Source organism: Rhinolophus hipposideros (genome assembly GCF_964194185.1).
Source record: "Rhinolophus hipposideros genome assembly, chromosome: 14".
NCBI lineage: Eukaryota > Metazoa > Chordata > Mammalia > Chiroptera > Rhinolophidae > Rhinolophus > Rhinolophus hipposideros.
The window spans coordinates 55527307-55549154 of record NC_138060.1 but is presented as its reverse complement, the minus strand read 5'-3'; the positions used below and the strand labels follow the sequence as shown (position 1 = coordinate 55549154).

Sequence of the window (21848 nt, the reverse complement as noted above, 5' to 3'; positions counted from 1 at the left end):
AAAAAGGGTCCATTGGAAAGGACTATTATTTTCTGGTCCTGAGCAAGAATCAATGATGAGGCCTCATGAGATGTGACCAGTGCTGTCAGCATGCTTGAGAAGGAGGAATTCCTTTGGGTGATACAGGGAAGCTCTAGAGGAAGAATGGCCTCTGAGAAGATTCCTGAAAGATGAAGACCATTTTAATAGGTAGACATGAGGTGAGGCATTTTTGAGGAAGCAGCAGGACCAATAAGACCCAGCATGCTTGATGTAGTTAGAGGAAAAAGGCTTAGAAAGGGAGAGACTGGGGAGCTTGGAGGAAAGAAGAAAACAGGCCTGGATCAGACCTCAGAGGGATAAGCATCAGCCTAAGGAACTGAGCTTTACCTATCAAACGGTGCGGCTGCTGCTGTTGTGGTACAAACGCACACCTGCTAACCTTCTCTTACCATCTTACTCAACAGATTTAACACTGAACTGTTGATTCATCTTAATTCTGGTTTGCTTTTCTTTAGCTTTGGCCTAAGTCTCTATCACATGAGAACTCATGAAGAATTAGCCAATGGTGATTCAGTTCACATTTGGCAAACAAGCATTGAGTACCTACTTTCTGCTGGGCTCTGCGCTGGCCACCGAAGCTCAAAAGTGAGAGTGACAAACATTCCTGCGCTGGTGGAATCCACAGCTTGGTGGAGAGAGGAACATCTAACTAGATCATTGTAACACCCTAGGGTACAACATGTGAGGGTTTGGTGAGACTTTGAGAAGGAAGACTCGCCCAGTTGATTGAAGTGGATGGTGTCACAGAAGAGAAATTGGGATAGGTGATACCTGAGCAGAATCTTTAAAAATGGAACCCTAAAAGTTGTCAGGATACACCTCAAGCTTTACTTAAATTGAAAATTGTATTAATGCTAAATGATGATCCTAGAGTTCAATAAGGACTTTGGGATCTGATACCCAGGAAAAGTGATACCGTACACATGGATGGAAGCATCATTATCAAAAGCCACCAGAGCTTCAAAAGTAACTTAGTAATATTTGGCCGTGTAATATTTATCAAATAGGTTAACAAATAGTTACATTTCCAAAGAAAAATAGGTACAGTAAGTCCTCACTTAGCGTTGTTGATAGGTTCTTGGGAACTGTGACCTTAAGCGAAATAACGCATAATGAAACCAATTTTACTGTAGGCTAATTGACATAAATAAGAGGTAAGTTCCTACAGCATGTTTCTGGTCACAAAACCATCATCAAAGAAAGACCCCAAACACTTCTAATATTAAACATTGAAACAAATGTGAGCTATACATACATTTAAGAAAGATTAATAAAAACAAGTAAGATAATTTTTTCCCATCCAGTTATTCTAGTTCAGGGTCACAGGGGGCTGGACCCTCTCCCAGCAGCTCAGGGTACAAGGAGGAAACCCACCCTGGACAGGACGCCCTTCCATCGCCTCACACATCCCCACACTCACTCATACTGGGACAATGTAGAACACCAGTTCACCTCAGATGCACATTTTTGGGATTTGGGAGGAAACCAGAGTACCTGGACAAAACCCATGCACGGGTGGGGAGAATGCGCAAACTCCACACAGACTGTGGCCATGGCTGGGAATCGATTTTTTAAAATTCTCATCGTTATAATGAAATGACATTGAACAAAACTATGTTGTTCAAAGAACCTGCTGTATTCAGAATAATCGTTGACTCTCCCCACCAATATTCACCCAGCTTCAATGTTAAGTAAATATAAGATAAATGATCATCATAAAACAAACACACACACAACTTCTGAGCCTTCTATTGTGGTAGGAGGGCTTTTTAAGCATCCAAAGATAAGCCTAACTTTTAACCCTCCTTAATCCTGCTCCACTTTATGGCCACTTAGAAAATGTATTTCCCCCAAACCTGCAAGTGGGTAGAGGGAAGAACTAGCCATAGTGACAAGCTACATCTAGGAAGTATGGCCAGGAAATGTAAAGCCCTAGGGTGGAGACTACAAAAGCCATGTAGAAGTGTACAGTGGTTTTTGTTGTTTTCCATTCATTCATTCACTCATTTATTCAACATATGCATGTTCAGTACTGCAGCTAGTTCTTAGCCATCTGGACACAAGTCATTGCTCTATGTTCAAAAACACAGAGCAAGACAATGAGAGTAGGAAAAACTCCTATCTTAAGCGAGCAGAGGGGAAATGACTTGAGTATGCTAGCTATTGGCAAAGAACAGGGTGGGGAAAGCATTATCCTCATTCAAGAATGACTCAGAAAAGGTTCACATGAACCTATGGAAAAATACTGCAGAGCGAAAAAGCAAAAGTTAGCTTAAACACATCACACAAATTTTGCTAACAACCAGGACCCAATGTCTGATCGCAGTTTCGCATTTTCATTAGGCAGTAATAAAACAAAGAGTCGATGGAGAGGAGTAGAACATTATAAGGGACAAGCACCCAGACTAAAAGACTAAAGGATGAGATGAAAAGGGGAGATGGATGAGACAAAAGGTTGAAGAAAGACTGACAACACAGCAGCAGGATTAGAACCTGCAATCGGAGAGTTAACAGCAGAGTGTATCTTGGGAAAAGAAATGAGTGATGTGGAGGATGAACTTGGGAAGGTTTCCTAGAAGGTTGAGGCAAAACATCAAAGCAGGAAAACAGTTAAGAGAATATCACAGACACGGAAGACAGAGAATCGAGATTCAACATAGGAATTATGGGTGGCCTGGAAGAAGTAATAGTCACAGTGACAGAATAAAATGCTCCTGAGTTGAAAAAGTACCTGAGTGTGTCTATATTATGTGCCACAGCATAAAATGAGCACACACCTACCATTCTGGCAAACCGTTTGCTTTTTAAAGATACAACAAATCAAACAAACTTCGAAGAGAAGAGACAAATGTTATATGTAAAGGAAAAATTAGTCTATTTTCAGGCTTCCATCCAACACAAAGATTATCAGCTTTGAAGTGTTGGAAGAAAAAAGATACAGACCCACAGATTTCATGCCATCTTCTTTCACAGGAGAAAAAATGCAAATAGCTTTAAATATAGGAAAAAATGCTCAACCTCAGTAGTAACCATGAAAATGTTAACTAACGAGAAATATATTTTTCCTCCCATACAGTTGGCAACAATCTAACAGACTGACAGCACAAACTAAGTACTGTTGACAATAGGAGAAAACATACTCTAACAGTTCTGTGGGTATGTAAATTGCTCTGCGGTTTTGGGAGCTTAATTTGGCAATACTCATTAAAATTAAAGATGCATATATGCCTCAAGTCAGCAATTCTACTTCCTGTACTTGTATAAAGAGGCTTCCACAATGAAATTCTCTGCAGTCCTGTTTGCAATATCAACCACTGGAAAGTTTAAACATCCATCATCATGGAACAATTGACTGTTGATTCCTCCCCACCATGTAGCAGAAGGTTGGGTGGACAATGGGAGCACCCTGTCCCAACAGGAAAAAAGTCTTTTATCACTAGCATTGCTTAGAATGTTCTGTGCGTGGTGCAAAGTGATAATGAAAAGACTGAATTTAATAGATTTATTTTTGTTTAAAAATTCTCTACAGATAATGCACCCTTGTTACTTGCACTCTGGGTGGATTACTCCCACTCCCAGGCTCCTCTTGGGGACCATGCGATGTAATCTTTTGCAGGTACGATGTGTATGTAGTCCTATATGTGCTGATTTCTCTATCACTTATTGTTAAGAGAAGGGGACAGAAGAATATGGAGAGTAAGATGCTGATCTTGATTACACACAGATATATTTACAGAACTATATTTCTAAATATACTCTACGGATATGAATGCACAAATACAACTATAGTGAATTTGGGGGAGATGACAGGGATTTAGGATTGTGATCAAGGGGAACTATATCTGGCTGTTTTAAAATTTATAATTTAAAAATATGCAGTTTAAGGGCCGGCCCGGTGGCTCAGGCGGTTGGAGCTCCATGCTCCTAACTCCGAAGGCTGTTGGTTCGATTCCCACATGGGCCAGTGGGCTCTCAACCACAAGGTTGCCAGTTCAATTCCTCGAGTCCCGCAAGGGATGGTGGGCTTTGCCCCCTGCAACTAAGATTGAACAGGGCACCTTGAGCTGAGCTGCCGCTGAGCTCCCGGATGGCTCAGTTGGTTGGAGCGCGTCCTCTCAACCACAAGGTTGCCAGTTTCGACTCCCACAAGGGATGGTGGGCTGTGTCCCCTACAACTAGCAACGGCAACTGGACCTGGAGCTGAGCTGCGCCCTCCACAACTAAGACTGAAAGGACAACAACTTGAAACTGAACAGCACCCTCCACAACTAAGACTGAAAGGACAACATTTGCCTTGGAAAAATGTCCTGGAAGTACACACTGTTCCCCAATAAAGTCCTGTTCCCCTTCCCCAATAAAATCTTTAAAAAATATGCAGTTTAATTATATTTTTATAATTAAAAATATATTTTTTTCTTTTGAGAAGAGAACTACACTAGTAAACTAAACAGGAGGGAGGACCACGACAGCCAGTTTTGAAGTCCACAGAAGTGCAACGCCATCGCCCCCTAGTGGGGAGGAGAGGACACTGCCAGGGAGGCTGATAACTGGTCCCAGCGCCTTTCTGTGGGCCTTGCCTTCTCCTTGTTGATGCCTGGCAAAAATTAACACCCAAAGACAACTTTCAAGCCATTTCAGAATAAATAGGGAGTGTTAGGCACCTAGTTCTGATAGATAGGTGGCATTTCATACCTGTGCATGAATCATGCAGACAAGAATATCCCTGAGGGAAGTTACCCAGAGGAAAAGAGTGTCCATTTGAGCTAGGTACCAATGATTCATAGTTGCACAGAACTTGGTATTTCTACTCTATCATCACGACAATCCCAAGAGGCAGATTTGTAATGATCCTATTTGACAGAGGAGAAAATGAGAGCTTGGACCAAATCAAGGACTTTTTCTAGGCAGTGTATTAGCAGGGCAGGCAGGCCTGATGCCACAGTCTGTGACCTGAGGATCTTTGAGTCTACAGCTATTTTCTTGGGGGCCCCGGGATCAGGGATGTGGCTCACACACTCATGGAAGGTCACTGTAGCAGATGAAGGTGACACCCCCAGCCTGTATCTCCCTGGATCTGCATGAGTTGCCTGCGGCCGTGAGGGATGGCCCACTGATAGTTTCCCACCTGGGTCTCTCTTCTTCTCCATCTGAGGAATTTCTCAGGTAGCATTCGTGCAAACCTAGCTGTGTATGGAGTCAATGCCCACTCTGGGTGGGACCACTCTCCACTAATGGGAGATGGGAGACTGTGTCTCCTAGTGGGAGAATTCTGAGCTGTGATCACATGGCGTCTCAGAGAGTTCCTGGTAGGATGGGGCCCTACTTGCCTATCGCGTGCTTTAATTGGCCTTTCTCACTTCCCTGTCTCCCTCATGGGCTTCCAAGGATCTCCTCCCACAACAAACCTACATCCAAATCCTCGACTCAGGACCTGCTTTTGGTGGAACCCAAACTACGACTGCAGGGCATGGTAGCTGGGTACTGCTGAAGACGCAGTGACATTCGGGAAGTGGGTGTGGTTTCTCCAGGAGTGGAAAACGTCAAGTTGATAGGAATGGGTGTGAATGACCAGGATGTCCCAATAGAAGACAGAAGCAACATAACTGTATCTCCCATAAGACTCTCAGTTTCAAATACTACAATGCGTTGCTTACATAAGGTCATTAAACTTCCCTGGCTACGTGTGTCACTTTGGAGTTTATAAAATATTACTATGGGAAGGCCAGAGTGGGCTCCACAAAGCTTAGTATTCAGTCCATGGTGATCACAGCCCTTCGCCAGGAAGAGGTGAGGGCAAAGGCACAGCATAGATCTGGGAACGAGCAGCGTGTATTTAGAGAATATAAACTCCTAAAAGTGTAAGAAAAATGTCTGTGTGTGTGGGGGGGGGCAGGTACATTTTTTTCTAGGAAGAGAGTCTGTAACTTTAATCATATTCTTAAAGGGAATCCATGAACGAGACCACGTGGGCAGAGACATTTAGGATTCTGAGACGGGGTGTGCTGTGGACTAAAGGATCACAGAACGTTAGGAAATTGGGCCCTAAATTATAATATTGAAATCACATGTACTGAATCCTTGTGCTGTGTCTAGGACAACGCTCAGCTCTTTATAAACATTATCATTTTCACTCATCTCAACCATTCTTTGAAGTGGGTTCGACTATTATTTCCAGTGTATAGATGAGGAACCTGAGACCTAGAGGGATGCCTTGCCCAAGGTCACAAAGCTGTTTTCAACCCAGCAAGGCTGACTCTAGACCCCATTCCCTTAAGCCTAAGCCAGTGGCCCTCAAACTTTAACACACAGCAGAATCACCAGGCGAGCTTAGTACAAGAGAGATGCCTGGGCTCCATTCCCGGGGTTTTTGATTGAGCAGATCTGGGGTGGGGCCTGAGAATCTGCATTTCTAACAAGTTCCCTGTTAGTGCTGATGGTGCTGGTTGAGGGCCACACTGTGCAAATCCACTTTGAACTTGAAGTTCTCATGTCTAAGAGGAAGGCGTGGAACCCCAGAGAGTTGGTGTGACCCGTCTCGGTCACCCAGCTACTTGGCAGCAAAAGTCAAAATGAGAATCTGGGTCTGTAGATTCTTAACCTAGGGCTCTCTATGCCACTCGTGCGTGGAGGAGGGCACAGGCTACTGGAAAGTGTGTGTGCACGTGTACGCACCCATTTCATTACCTGACGTGTGTCCAGCTTCTGGGTATGGGCGCCAGGGGAAGGCAGTTCCTTGCTTGGCTCCTCCGAGCCCACTCGGGCCCGTCTCCACCTCCTGGCCCTGCGGTCTGCAGCGTGGGGGGCCTCCTCAGGCTCGCTGCTGTCCGAGGTCTCCCTGCTGGCTGCCTGAGGGTTGAAGTTCACGTCCAACTCTCCCTGTAAGCGTATCTTCTCAGCTGCAGGGGGCCTGGGGGCCTTCCTCTGCAACCAGGACAGTCTGGCCCGCCGGCCAGCTTCCCGGGAGGAGCCTGCCGACGAGGTCTCCGAGTCAGAGCATGTGGCCTCAGGGTTGGGGGAGAGCCTGGAGGAGGCAAAGGTGGCTGAGGGCCCTTGGTCCATGCCTTGCGCCTGCGCAGGCTGAGGCAGGAGGTGTCTGGACAGGCCCTGGGGCCGTGGGCACAGCCTGCTCAAGGCCTCAGCCCAGTCAAAGCCTTCCTCACTGTCAGAGCCCATCTCCTCATAAGCAGATGCCACGCTGGAGGCCGCCTCCAGGGCCTGAAACGCGCCACTCTTAGGTGTGGCCAGCAGGCGGGGAGCGGGCAGGCTGCCGTCCTTCAGGGCCATCCAGTTCCCATCGGGACTCTGCAAAATGGGGGCCAGGTCTGCAGGTGGGAGAGAGACAGAAACCAGAGCGGGCTGTTACCACCTTAGAGCAAGGTGAGGTTGCCATCTGTCCCTTTCCCACGACTGGTTCCTGGGGGTCTTGGGGAGCAGCTGACTCTAGAAGTCCAGAGGGACACACCTCATTGGGGGGCAGGTTTCAAGGTCCTCAGGAAGAGCCTTGAGGCCTCACAGGTCCCCAGTGCTTCACGGGTGGAGAGAAACTCAGCTCTGACTCCGATTTAATGTCTACCTGAGCAGACGGTTACCTTAGTCTCCTGAGAATTGTCCCACTCCTGCCCTAGATGGACTTGGGTGTAGAGGGGAGAGGAGAAAGCTGCTGTTGGCAGCCCCAGGTTCTGGCTCTTTGAACTTGGGCCACGGTTTTTGCCTCTTAGATTCTGTTTCTCCCGGTTGGATGGGAGATGATTCTACTACCTGCCCTGGTCTACCGTACAGGTCAAATATACCTGCCCTTGGCAATTTTACAAATCTCATACGAGTGTCGTGAGATGGCATGTGTGAAATAATAAGATTCATGTGTGTACACACACACACACAGGTCTCTGTCTCTGTGTCCTGCTAGTATTTGGTCTTTGACCCCATTTCCTGACCTAGAACTCTTAAATTCCTTGGAAATTTTTGTTCTAATGAGGCAACCATGAATGGCTCTGGGATGAGGGCTGGTCACGAGACAGACCTGGTCGTGATTAGAAACTTAAAATTTTTAGCCCTCTCCCGTATTCTTCAGAGAGGAGAGACGGGTTAGAAAATGAGTTAACAATGGGTTATGCCTACCTGATGCAGCCTCCACAAAAATACCCAAAGTTGGGGTTTAGAGAGCTTCTGGGTTGGTGAGCACACCCATGTGCCAGGAGGGTGGTGCACCCCAAGTCCCCGGGGACAGAAGCTCCTGTGCTGGGGACCCCTCTTCACCTGGCTGCCCATCTGTATGCTTTATCATATCCATTATTATATAACAAACCAGTAAACATGGGCAAGTGTTCCTCTGAGATCTGTGAGGGCTCTAGCAAATCTCTGAACACGAGGAGTGGGTCACAGGAGCCCCGATTTATAGCGGGTTGGCCAAAGTCCAGGTGTAACCTGGGACTCGCAATTGGCATCTGAAGTCATGCAGGGCTAGCTGAACCTTTAACGGTGAGACGTGACGTTAACTCCAGGTAAGTAGTGTCAGAACTGAACTGAATTGTAGGACACCCAGCTGGTGTTACAGAACCGGTTGGTTTGGAGAAAAACCTGGCACATCTGGTCACAGACGTGTTCTGTGTGAGCCACGGAAGAAGAACAGTTTTTTTTCTGCTCTGCTTATTTTCAACTCAGGGCACATGCCTCATTCCGGAAAGGGCCGGAGGCAGAAAGAGGTCGCTATTTCCAACCTCATTTTATAGATGGGGAAAACAAAGGTAACTAACTAGTCAAAGGTCACAATAACTAGTCAAAGGTCACAAGAACTAGTCAAAGGTCACAGAGCCCGTAACTGGTCGAGGTGGGACAGGCTGCATCTTTGTCCGACTCCCAGGAAGCTCCTGGTTAAGACAGGAAGCCCTCGGCCAGCTGTCAGGCGCTGCGGGAGCAGGCTGGGGTGGGTCTCAGTCCGGGGTCATGGTCTGGACTGGCCTAAACTGGGCTCAGTTCTACCCAGAGCATCCGTGATGACTGGTGGCTGGGACCCCGGCGGGGACCAGCATGCCAGAGGTCAAAGTGGCTTTGTCTTATTTTGGCTGAAGGCAAACAAAAAAATATTTTCTGCCCATGGGCCCGGGGATGGGGAGTCAGAGGACCTGGCTCTCCTTCAGCTATGGGTACCTGGCCCAACACTGCGGCCTCTGGCATAGCAGCTGCCAACAGAAGCTGTTTTCCTGTATCAGGAATCTTGCAGGACTCCCTGGGGGTGAGCGATGGGGACCAGGGCTTTGGAGGAACCACTTCCTGGGACACCAGCGCCTGGAATGGAGACCTGCAGCTGTGACAGAATGCCAGGCAGGGTCCTGCCAGATGCTCTGACACTGGTCCCCCGAGGCACCTTGGGCCTTCCTTCTTTACTGGAGGAGCCGGCTACTCTGTTCTCTGAGCTTTGCTGAAAAACTTCATTCTTTAACTCTTAAACTCCATTATGGTTTATTTTTTGGTTGTCCACCCTGCTCCCAACCCCAATGGAGAGCTCCTTGAAGGCAGGGCCCCCTCTTCTTCGCTGCTGTACCCCAAGCCCCCAGCCAGTTCTGGAACCCATCCTGGGCTTGTCAAAACTCCTCGTTAATGATCACAGGCCCCCAGAGGCTGCAGAAGCAAGACTGGGCTCCCCTGTGAGGCTCTCAATGAGCTCCACCATCTGCAACTTCTCTGAGGCCATGGGAGGAAGCCAGCGGAAAGACCCCTGCTGACACCACTCGGGGCCTGTCTCCAGGGTGGACCTCCCACACCCACTACATGATGGGGGGGGAATGCAGCCCACTGCACGCTCCTCTCTCCCATCTTTTACAATCCCAGGTTGCCATGTTCCTCTGGGGAAGCTAGGAGTTGGCCAACTTCTAGCTCAGCAAAAGCACAGATGTCTCCATGAATACCCAACCCTCTGAAAACCTTGGTTGTCAAGCGGCATCGTCAGAACTGCTAAACACCATACCTGCGCTCCAGTAGACATTCCCTTTGTCCCCTGGGGACGCCCCCTGGGATCCGACCCCTCTCCCTCCTCTGCTTTCCCCACGTTCCCACTCTTTCATGCGTGTGCAGACAATAGTGACTGAGTAACTCAAGAGCAGGGACTGTCCCCTGATCATTAGTTCTCAGCTGTGCACAGTCAATGCTCAGTCAAGGTCGAGACAATGAAGATGGTGTGGGGGAGATGCATCCACTGCTATAAGCCCCGTCAAGACCCAGAGTGGAGTTGCTGTGGTCTACTCGGCCCGCAGTGTCCCTCCAGCTGACCCCAGCTGGGGACTACCAGGCTCCAGAACCCCCTTTCCCCACAAGCCAGAAACAGAACTGCCGAAAAGAGCCCAGTGGACATGAACCTTCTGAGATGACCTTCACCTCTGGGCCTTGTCTGTCCTACATTTCCGCTCTGCTGAGAACTAAGCCGTGATGCCTGGGAGTAATCTGCCTCCTGGAAACATATCAGACATCTGTCAGGACCGCTGGGGTTGCCCTGGGCATTTTACCACGTCAAGGGCCGAGCAGTGCTCAGAAAAGCCAGCCGTTTTCTACACAAGAGCTTTATTTATTGATTTTAAACACAATTTTTAAAATCTTCATCCTGAGAGCTGCATGGATTTGGGGCAGTGTATGAAATCTTTTTGTGTGTGTGTTTGATGTTGTTGAACTAAGTTTTATGTTCTTACACAACTGATAAATTACATGCAGATGTTATTTTACAGTGAATTACACACAAAGTCATGTTTAGAAAACCAAAATCCTCTGCCAATGTATCTGGCATGCTCCTAAATCAGTGGGGAACGATTTTGTGAAATTGAGTGTCTTTTAGAAGTTTTTATAATACCCTTTAAGTTTATCAGTTTGTACGTTTGAATTTTGAAATGCTGTTTTTATCCTTGTTCGTTTGTCTTTATGGTGCGGAGACACATTATCGGGCATGAGTTGAAAAAAATCTGCAAACTGGAGTCACTCTGTTTGTGTCTGAGGACCAGATATGCTCCCACAAGCGGTGAGATCTTGTCACTTACCCTCACTGCCCCTCAAGGTTTTTATCTGCCACACAGATGACGACAGTAATGCTGGGAAGGAATAAATACAATAGCGCCTGCAGGTGGACACTGCATCGTAACGTGATTTTCCAAAGGTAGTTATTATTGTTTATTGAAGCTCTATTATATGATATTCTCATCTAAGAGTCCCTTCTCTGAAAATTTTCAAAACATGGTGACAGTGAAAAAAAACATATGAATGAATGGATGAATGAATGAATGAATATGGATATATATGGATATGTTAGGCAGATATGGATGGGGGGGGAGGGAAAGCATATCTAGAAAGGAAAAATGCACTTAAAAAACAAAATCAAAAGCCACAGACATAAACAAAGAAAATTTTGTGTGCTCACAGAATCTTTGCAGTTTCCACTGGTAGGTACTGAAAGGTTAACATGAAAACAGTCTCTTTTGGAAAATCTTTAGAATGACTGAAAACATATTTAGCGTCTTTTTATTCTTTGCACTGTGATAACACTGGAATTTGCTTAAAGCTGCTAGTTAAATCTTTTCCCTTAGGGAGTAGAAGTGATAGCACAATCTTTAAAAGCATATTTCTAAGATGAGTATTTTTGCTGCTAGTTTATTGTTTTTGTGGCTGAGGAAAGGGGTGTAGACCTGACAGATAACATGGGCTGAGAATATTTTTAGTGGTTTCTTCTTGTGAGGACACATATGCCTAGCTTCCATTATAAGTACGTGTTTCTAGGTGAGAAAGGAACTGACTTGTGTAGGGTGGGGTGAGTATCTTTACCCCCACAATCATGGGGCACAACAGACCTACTTGGTTTGGGCATGGGGGCTTCATAATCCTTGCTGTCACTCATGTGGTTTCAAGCATCTTGCAGATTTCTGATGTGTGACTTTGGGAAAGTGACTCAACTAATTTGAGACTCTTTGTTGTGAGGGATTACGTGACTTGACAGCTTTATAAAAGACACAGATGTTGAGTCTTTGGAGAGGCGTATTCAATTGCCCTATGTTGAGGCAGTACATTCCGAGAGAATTAGCAGGAAGAGGGACCAGTCCTGCCATCTTTCGGTGTGGCAGAGAAAAACTCATGTGCCCCGCCCTTTTCATGGTAGAGCCATGTTGCTGGGAGACATTTGCTCAGCTTGGACTACATTTCCCAGACTCCCTTGCATTGAGGTGAAGCCATGTGACTAGTTCTTGCCCAGGGAATGAGTATGAAAATGCTTTGCATGCCATTTCATTGCTGAGGTGATTAGGAAGCAGGTGCACTGACATTCCATTCTCTCTTTCTCTATCTGCTGGCTGGAGGTGAACGACCCAGTGGAAAGCTCTAGAAGGTCCTAGAGAATCACAGAGCCACAAGGTAGAAGGAGCCTTGGGGTTCTGAAGGCCTCCCAAAGCCAGGACACTGCATTGCGCTGTTGTGTGATGAGAAGTAAAACGATTGCATGAAACCACCTCAATTGTTGGTTTACGTGTTATACCAGTGAGTGCTGCCCTGAAAAACACGTCTGGGTTCAGAAAGGACACTCTTACAGCCAGAGCGATGCAGGGACCCAAATCCCTTTGAACACTGACATACCACAGGTATGTCATTGGGTTGGATTAGCGTTCCTGGCCTGTATAAGACACACCCTCCTAATCCATAGACTGGGCGCTAGTCCTGTTTCCATCCATTCTCCCGGCATTTGAAGTGGGCTGTGCAGCCGAGCGAGGTTAACACACTTGCCCAGGTCTCAACAGGAAAACTGCCTAGGCAGAAAACACATAACATCCTGAGTGCTGTGCTATAGGCTTCGTGACTCAGTGGCTCGGCTGCCCCAAATGGGCACACACCACTTGACTGATGGGAGGTAAAGCTGAGTGGTCATGTGATAGCCGAGAAGCCTCCGAACAGCACTTCTGCAACCCACAGACCAACTAGATGCTGCTTAAAACACTTACTTGTCTCATCCAGCCTGTCCACGCTCTTCCAGCTGGGCAACACCAACTCCTCCCTGGGCTGCTGGCCCTGGTCCCCTAGCTGCCTTGACGCAGCCTCCAGAGAAGGGGTTGTTAGGGCTTCTCCTTTGGTGAGTGAGAATGCAGACTGGGACTGCTGTGGAAAGAACAGAGGGGAAGGGGGTCACTCAAATGGCGCGGTAACTGGAGCAATGCCTTCAGCTTTGGGGCTGACACTGTACAGCGTGGAGAAGATGTGTTGGACAGCATGGGCTGTTCTCATGTTCAGGCTTAAAAGCTGAAAATAAGTACATAATGCATGTGATGGTAGGAAAGGTTCCTGATTATTCTGTTGCAAGCCGGCCAGGCCTTCTAAAAAGCATCATAGATGTAGTGGAACCAGACAGAGCCAATTCTCATTTGGCTCCTTTTTAGCCAACCATTCTCCAAGGCAGTATTTCTTAGGGCCACCTATGGATGATGAGAAATGAAAGCATCTTCCCCTTGAAGACTCCAAACCTGAGTTTCAGCAGTGTAAACAGTAAGTACAACATAAATACTGCAACACATAAATGAACCAAGAATTGTCAGTCCACAAGCCTAGAACTATTGCAACATGTTCCCATTTAGTGCCTGAATTAAAGAAAGAAAAATAAAGTCTAACATAAGGAGAAGTGGGAGAAATGGGATTTCAAATGACTGACAGAAAACATGTTTAAATTGTATCTCCTATATGTATATATATGTGTTACGAATATTATCTATAGTGAATTTGAAGCTTAAATGTTATAAAGAATTTCATCAAACAGAGACCAATTTTTTTCCTTTGTTGTTTAGTGAAGGAATTATCTTTTACTAGTGATTTATTTTGTTCTCTTTATATCGATAAGCCGAGAAGGGAAGGGCAAAGCCACTGGAAGCATCCATGACAGCAATATGAAATAAAGTACCCATCTCTAACTCAGGCCCCGTAAGCAGTCTGTCTCCACCTGCTGGCGGACCTCTTTGCCAGCAGCCCCACTGCCTTCTCTCTCAGGGAGAAATGTGCTCACCCCAGTAACTTTCATCCTCTCCCACCACAGGTGCTAAGAACGGGAGACAAAAGGACAGCTGTGGGTAGGGCTCCTGGGGTGGCTGGAGCTGGACTCAGGCTTCAACTGAACCTGGGCTCCAACATCCCCTCTGCTACAACACCTTGGCCAAGTGACTTAATTTCTTAAGATGTGCAAAATTAACCTTGCCCTGCACACTGTAAATGCATAACAAGTGAGAACTTAAAAAAGCTGTTTGAGAATAACAAAGACAAATAGTAAATATCAGCACCAGGATATTTGGGGCGGGGGGTGGGCAATGCTGAGCTTCATGACTGGAGTTTGGGGAGAGGACAATGCACTCAGCAGCCTCACCTCGAAGGACGGTTAGCCAGCGTGAGAAAAGACAGAGATAGCTGAGGATCAGGGTCCAGCATCCCATCATCACAGCCAGCCCAGGAATTCTCATACGTAGGGCGCTGGCACATTTTGTTGGAGAGGGTGATACAGGCCAGTTCTGGTTCAGAAAGAGTCCTGGGAAACCTCTGCTGTTTCCCCCTCACCAGACCCTGCGGCCAATCTAGGAGGAAGATGGGTTTATAGAACAAATATGGACCCTCTAAACTGTGTACCCAGGGTTGCAGCTTGCCGCTCATCCCTCTGATGACAGAAGAGAGCATGGGGGGCCCCCAGACCTGCCTGTCAATGTAGCGTCACAGGTCAACACGGCCCAGGGTGGATGAGCTCTCCCCATCTTATCAACTTGATAAGATTCTGTGTATATTCAGTTCGAACAGGCCATGGTCTGTGAGAAACCCCCCTCTCCAAGCTGGGCTGGGGTCCTGGGCTCCCTCTGGGCTTATCTGTGCTACACTGCGTTCTCCTGCAAACATCTTGCCTGGTGTCCCCACGAGACTGTGAGCAACAGAGGGCAGTCAAGGCCCTTTGACGGTGACACCCCCAGCCCTTGGCACAGGAACTGGTATGGAACTGGGAATAGATGAGTGTTTGCTGTGGAGTGAATGTGACTTGGGGTGGGCTGCAGGCTGGGTTTTCAGAATCATCTGATTGGTTTTCTTTACTCATTTCTTGGATAAAATTAGGGAGTAAGAGAAAGAAATAAGAAGTCCACCGTCATTCCCACTTATATCACGGAGAGCAAGGTCTTACTTGCAGGAGAGCCAAGCTAACACGCACACATATCAGGTGGCTTGCAGCGGGTGTCACTTCCTTCCCTCCCAGGGCATGACAAGCACCGATCCGTCCCTAGGGTCCTGCACAGCTTTGATGCTTGACAACATCCAAGGTGTTCACGGGGTTGGGTCTTCAGGGAGCCACCTAGGGTTTTGCTAAATCCTTGACAAATGATAAGTGGCTATCAGAGAAGACAGAGGTCAAGACTGATGGCCAACTGGCAAGTGAAGTTATTAAAAATGAAGGAAAAAATTCTTGTATGATGAACCCCCATGTATTTAGGGGGACATACTGTTGAGACTCCTCCCACGTGAACTGGCAAGAAGGCTCCCCTTCTGCATGATCACATGCTTCCCACAGTCTGTTAGAGTCGTATACCAACTTGTTTAATGTTTAAAAAAGGGGGAAATAATATTTAGTGTTTGATTTTGTAGTGGCTCAAATGGTATGTACACGTGTGTCTCCAGGAGGTAGCTGGTGTCTATTTTTATGGGACAAAAATGCTCCCCAACGTACAAAAGCCAAGACCAAGAAATGAAAAGTCCCAACAGGGAAGACAGATGGGATCTGTGTTCTTCACGAGAGACTTAGGGATGCCAGGCTTTTATTTCAGGCAAGCCATTGTTTCACATTAGAAAAAAACTATACCCTGATAACCATAAAAGGCCCCAAAGAGCTGTCTCCAACAGGTCTCAGGACACTGCTGGCCCATAGTCTCCAACAGGGTGGAAAACGCCCCTTCTGAGACCCCAGACCTGGTTTCACTACAAATTCATTACAATGAACACACTGCCCAGTAGGTGGCGTCACAATAACGCTTTTACGCACCAGTTAGCGCAAACTCGGTGGCTCCTGGGAAATGATGGGATAAGCTGATTATTTGCTCCTAACCCTGGCTGGGCTCTCTGTGCACACCCTTTCTTTCACACCGACAGCCTCTGCTTTTCTTCCCTTCCTCTTACCCACTCTAGGGTCCATGAAAGCAGCAGCAAGGCTGGTGATGTCTGGAAGGGCTGGCCTGGGTTACAGCATCTGCACGTTTATGCCCAAGAGGAAGGCTGGGAATGGCTGGTGGAGCGGACCGGTCCAGGAATGTCAGCATGCCAGCAAAGCCTCACAAGGATGCACGTGAGAATGTGGGCTTTCAAACAGGCCCCGACTCTTAACTCTTCAGGCACTGAGTAATGAAATGGGTGGTGTGTCAGGCGGTGGGTCAGTGCCAGCTCCTCCCGCTGTGTGGGATCTTGGGAAGCTTCAGCTGTTCTAAGTCTCAGTTTCCTCATTAAGGGATCAGTGTCATGAACTGGTACATAGAAAGCACTCAGTAAATATTAGTCTGAACAAGAGCATTTATGAAGCTCTATCGCGGAGCCAGTGCAACGTATCCATTCTCTCACTCAGTCGGATTGGGTGTGCAGGAGTAAACTGAGGCAGGGTTGAATAACCTGCCCAAAGCACGTGGGTGGTCGGGGGTGGAGACAGGGATTGACCCTGGGTCCGTCTGGCTCCAAGACCATGCTCTTCTCCGCCCTCTTGGTGCTGTGCCTGAGCCTTTCCTCAAAGCCAGGGACCAAGCACTCCTGGATGACATGCTCCAACCCCGAAAGCCCTGCTACCCACCGGCTCCGAGGCTCTGCGCATAACACAGAGTATGATGGTCGGTTACCTTGGTTATACAGTTGTCCCTCAACACGGGGGCTGGGGATGCCGACCCTGCAGTCGGCAACCTGTGTATAACTTTTGACTCCCCCAAACCTTAACTCCTAATAGACTGCTGTTGACTGGAAGCCTTACTGATCACATAAACAGTCCACTGACACCTATTTTGTATGTTACATGTATTACATACTGTATTCTCACCATAAAGTAAATCAGGGAAAAGAACATGTTTTTAAGAACATCATAAGGAAAATACATTTACAATATTTATTGCAAAAAGATCCAGGTATAAGTGGACCTGCACAATTCAAACCCGTGTTCTTCAAGGGTCAACTGTCCCTTCCTTTGCAGTCACTGCACTCCCGTGTTCTACCTATATGTCTCAGGTGGTGCTGGTGCTATGTATGATTCTCATCATGGCCGCCAGGCTCCCCACGGCCCAGATCACGGCTTCAAAATAGTCTGCTGTCAAGGAGCCCACAACATAAAACAGGGAGAGGATGTTTTTAGCATCAAGGGTTTGGGCACAAAGGGACCAGGAATAGAGGTCAGATGAATCAACAACCGAGACATAGCTTTGCTTTGTATTTGCAGGGTTAGGCATAGCCGCTAAACTCAATCCAATCATTATAATACTTTAGGTCTGTACTATAGTGAGCCAAAGGAGAGAGCGAATGTGAGCGAGAAAATGACAGAGACACAAAGAGAAAAGACTGAGGAAAACAGAAAGCGACAGAGCAGAGACAGAGAGAGAGAGAGAGACAGAGAGAGACAGAGAGAGAGAGAGACAGAGAGAGAGAGAGAGACAGAGACAGAGACAGACAGACAGGGACACGTCTTAGTCCCTGGCTCTTGCTATCACCATATTTTCCATCAATAGGATCACCTTATTATTAGAGAGATGGCTTTTTGTATACATGCGCCCAAAGAGACAGGCCTTAAATGAATTATAACCCCTGAGCTAGTTAGTTCCTTTTAGGATATTGCATCTTAAGGCTTTGAAAGCCGGATTGCGCTGACCTCCCCTACTGGCAGAGAACCACATACAATAATGGAGGAAATTAAAAGAGAACAATCATACTGAAGTTTCTTTCAAGAGAATAGATGAGAAATCCTGGCCGAATGGGAATAAATTAAGCCTGGGTTTTGCAGTTAAGCCTGAGTTGCGTGCTCTGCAGCATTCTGGGATTCGGCACAGTTATTCTCTGTGCCAGACCTGCCCAGGTTGTTGGAGAACCTAGGAAAAAGGGGAAAGCACTGCCAGAATGCCACAGTTTAAGGCCCTGCATGGCCCATAAGTCAGAAGCCTCATTGGGTGTCATAAAGATTGCATCCTCAAGCCTTCAGCCTGGTGGCACCACCTGGGAGCTTTCGGTCGGTACACGTATGCTTAGGCTCCACGCCAGACACCATGACCCAGAACCCGAGGGGGATTGGGCAGGTACGCTGAGTTGCAGCCATTGTGAGCACAGCTCATGGGAAGGCGGGACAGCCACCTTCTGTGAGGTCCCCAAGAACCGAGACTTGGTCTGCTGCTTCGTGTCTAGGCTCTGGCCAGTGTCTGGGCACATCTCTGCGTTATACCCTCTGCTTATCACTCCTTTATCTAGTCCCCTAGACAAATAAACATTTCTGGGGAGATAGAAAGGTTCCATATCAGCACTGTTCCATGGAGCAGCCACCAGCCACAGGAACAGCTGAGCACCTGAAACATGGTCAGTGCAACCGAAGAACTGAATTATTAATTGTATCTCATTTAAATTTAAATAGACACGTGTGTCTTGTGGCCACCGAATTGGATAGTGCAGCCCTAGAACCTCTGAGCTGAAAGGGGTCTTAGCGATCACCGAGTCCACCAACCTCATTTTATAGAGGAATAAGTTAGATCAAGGGCTTTGGAGCAGGAAAAAGGTATCTGATGTCCAGCCAGAAGATGTGTGGCCTTAGGTAAATTATGTTAAAGCAGTTTTCTCATCTATAAAATGGGTCCAATAATATGTGTCTCTCCACTTTGTGGTGAGAAGTAAAAGAAGTAACATGTGATGGGCAAATGGGATGCCTTCTCCTTAACTGACAGTTTTCCTGCCCCCTCCCCACAGGGGCCTCAGCAGCAGCTAGAGCTGTGGCCATCATGCTGCACAACCCCTGGGGGTGCCAATCACACTGTGTTCTAGGGGCTCCTGGAGTTGTACAATATGGTGGCTTTGGCGAGGGTCAGTCCTTCTCAGGTCCTAACTCCTGGATGTGGTCCCAGCAAAGGCGCCTTCATCACAGCGGACTAGGGTCAGCTGCTGGGATAAAGCATCGGCTTAGCCCATGTGGGTGGGCCGTGTGCCCAGCCACCTGCATGGAGCACTTGAGGGAGCTGAATGTGCCACCCCTCCAGGGCCCCAGGCTGGCCCTGTATAGTGCTGGTTAGAGGGGAAGGGCTAGAGGTCCCGGCCAAGGGGTATGAGGCTGGTGTCTGTAGCGGGGTCAAGGCCCAGGGAGTGATATCATACGGAAGTCTGAAGGCAAGAGAAGAGAGGACAGGACAGAGACAAGGATGAACAGAGGAAAGGGTGAAATGTGGTGGGAAAGACGTCAGAGGCAAGGACAGGTCCAGTCACTTCCTGTGAGCCCCCATGGGTGTGTACCTGTGGCTTGTCTTCTGGAGTGGTCAGTGTGGGTGCTGAGGGTTACTTCAGCCCGTCCTGTCAGTCTGTTAACATGGACAGTTGGAGACTAATGGGGACAGGATTCAAACAGTGGAAGTGCGCTGGCTTCCTCGTCACCAGGATGGCTAGAACTTGGGGTAAGCCTTTCCAAGCAGACCACTAATCAGGAATCACTGGATTCCTATCACGAGGGCTGGGTAAGGTATAAGCTCTCCTTCTGGATAATGTTTTTAAAAGCTCTAATCAGAGTATTGTCTTTAAACCAAAACAGGAGCTAAAAATGGCCATTGATGAGAATCCTGGTGTTTTGATGGAACCCTAATCAACATATTCTCCTTCCTCCACAGGCATCCTGGGAACCAGAAAGGAAAGATTCCAGTCCTGACCATGACTAAGCCCCCGCACATTCACACATTCTGCCATCAGTGGGCCGCAGACCTGTATCTGCAGGGTGTCCACCATACAGCCAATGCTGAGCTGGCCCAAGGCCTGCACAAACATGATCAGTGACAATCAGGGGCTATTAATATTGGCTGCTCAAAGGGGCAAACTGTGCCAGGGACCCAGCTGGGTGCTGGGATTCTCTTTCTTTTCTTCCCACATTCAGGCTGCTTTGTTTGGGGCAGTTCCAATGAGTCCCAGCATGGATGGAGAAAGACAAAGCAGTCATGGCTCCTGACTGACATTGTTGAAAATAATATGCTGTTTACATATGGCAAATCACAGCATGGGGTGGACTCACAGGGAGAGGAGAGGACAGGAAGGGACCTTCTTGATCAAGCATCCAAGTTAAGGATGAAGGTCGTGGTAACAGGAACCACCCAATGATCTCGTCCCTTCGGTGAGGTGCCCAGGCCACATGATCTGGGGGTTAACGTGTTATGCCGGGAGGAGTGCTCATGCAAGGGGTGTATCACGTGGGCTATTTCCCAAACTACAACCTCCAGGTTCTCTCCCAGCCCCTCCCACCAAGGTGGACTGGTGCCGGGGAAGTGGGCATAGCTTGCAAAGTGCTGTACATCAAAGATTCAAGGATTCCTTAAAATCCCAGAGAGGGGGGTGGTCAGTTAGCTCAGGTGGTTAGAGCATGGTGCTCTTAACAACAAGGTTGCTGGTTCGATCCCCGCATGGGCCACTGTGAGCTGCACCCTCCACAACTAGATTGAAACAACTACTTGACTTGGAGCTGATGGGTCCTGGAAAAACGCACTTAAAAGAAAAGAATCAGAGCGGGACTTTCATTAGGCCTTATTCTATAATCTAGAAATAAACCATATTCTGCTATTTGCCTGAGGAAAAACAGTAATAAATGAATCAGCTCTGTCTACATGGGTATTGGAGCCAAAGGGAAGATTCTGCTGTGTGGGAGGCAAGCGTTTGGCAAGACGGATTTTTCTGATGAGAAAAGAAAACCCTAAGAGGTATTTGTTTTAGCAACCCAACGGGAATCCTGCGCGACTCTGATTTCCGCCTCTAACAGTCTCCCTCAGTGAAGAAGCCCACGGCCACGCCTGCTTCCCAGGTGGACTAGAGCTGAGGGGCTGAGTGTGAACCCCCCCTTGGGAAGGAAGCGTCACTGCGTTAGGGCAGCGCTTGGCTGAGGAGGGTGGGGAGGCCTCTGTCATCCCTGGGGAAAGGGGACGCAGTGGCTGTAATCGCTGCCATGCCCAGTGTTGTGATTCACGGTGCGAGAGCCCGCTGTCCCACAATCTAATGACACACACAGAGTCTCTCTGGTCTCTAGGAGGTGGCAGGAATACCATTTCCATGTTTAGCTATAGACACGACAAGGAGACCTGGTGAGCATCTAGTGGGAAAACAGGCATTTCAAATCCAGAGCTTCCCAGTGAAACAGGAGACAGCAGAGTCTAGGCTCTACCACTTACTTCCAGTGGCTCAGGCTAGCTAGCTAGGCCTCAGTTTACTCCTCTGTAAAACGGGGATAATGCGGGCTGCTCTCACTTGGATCTAAAGAGATAATATGTGTAAGCACTCTGTGTACATAGAGTTTATACAAAGGAAGGCACCGGCTCCTCCCTTCTCTGAACGCCAATTCCATGTCCCGACTGAACCTCTCCACGAGGGCCCACTGTGAGCTGTCCCATAGGCGTAGCCCCTCCTGCTTTGCTAACCGGACAACGAAGTCCAGGAGGACAGGGGCCGAGTCTCCTTTGTAGTTTGTTCACCTTGATGCCCAGCGCCTGACAACAGCAGCAAAATAAGCTGACAGCATGTCAACAAAGGAAGGTTCTGCCGGTAAGTCAATGAAGTCAAATCTCTGATAAAGCCACAGAGATTGTCACTCC

General features: G+C 47.7%; 1 protein-coding gene across 7 annotated transcripts in view; it reads right to left on the bottom strand.

The window, feature by feature from the left end:
• MYRIP (myosin VIIA and Rab interacting protein) overlaps positions 1-21848 on the bottom strand; it is a 227163-nt gene that overhangs the window by 32740 nt on the left and 172575 nt on the right. For 4 of the 7 annotated variants that reach the window (XM_081072743.1, XM_081072748.1, XM_081072744.1 and 1 more), the window contains exons 9-10: positions 13005-13158; positions 6715-7364 (exon numbers count right to left, since the gene is read on the bottom strand). In XM_081072743.1, the coding sequence (XP_080928869.1) occupies positions 6715-7364; positions 13005-13158 (804 nt within the window). The remainder of the gene's footprint in view (positions 1-6714; positions 7365-13004; positions 13159-21848) is intronic. The other 3 variants (XM_081072747.1, XM_081072749.1, XM_081072746.1) reach the window with 2 other exon arrangements.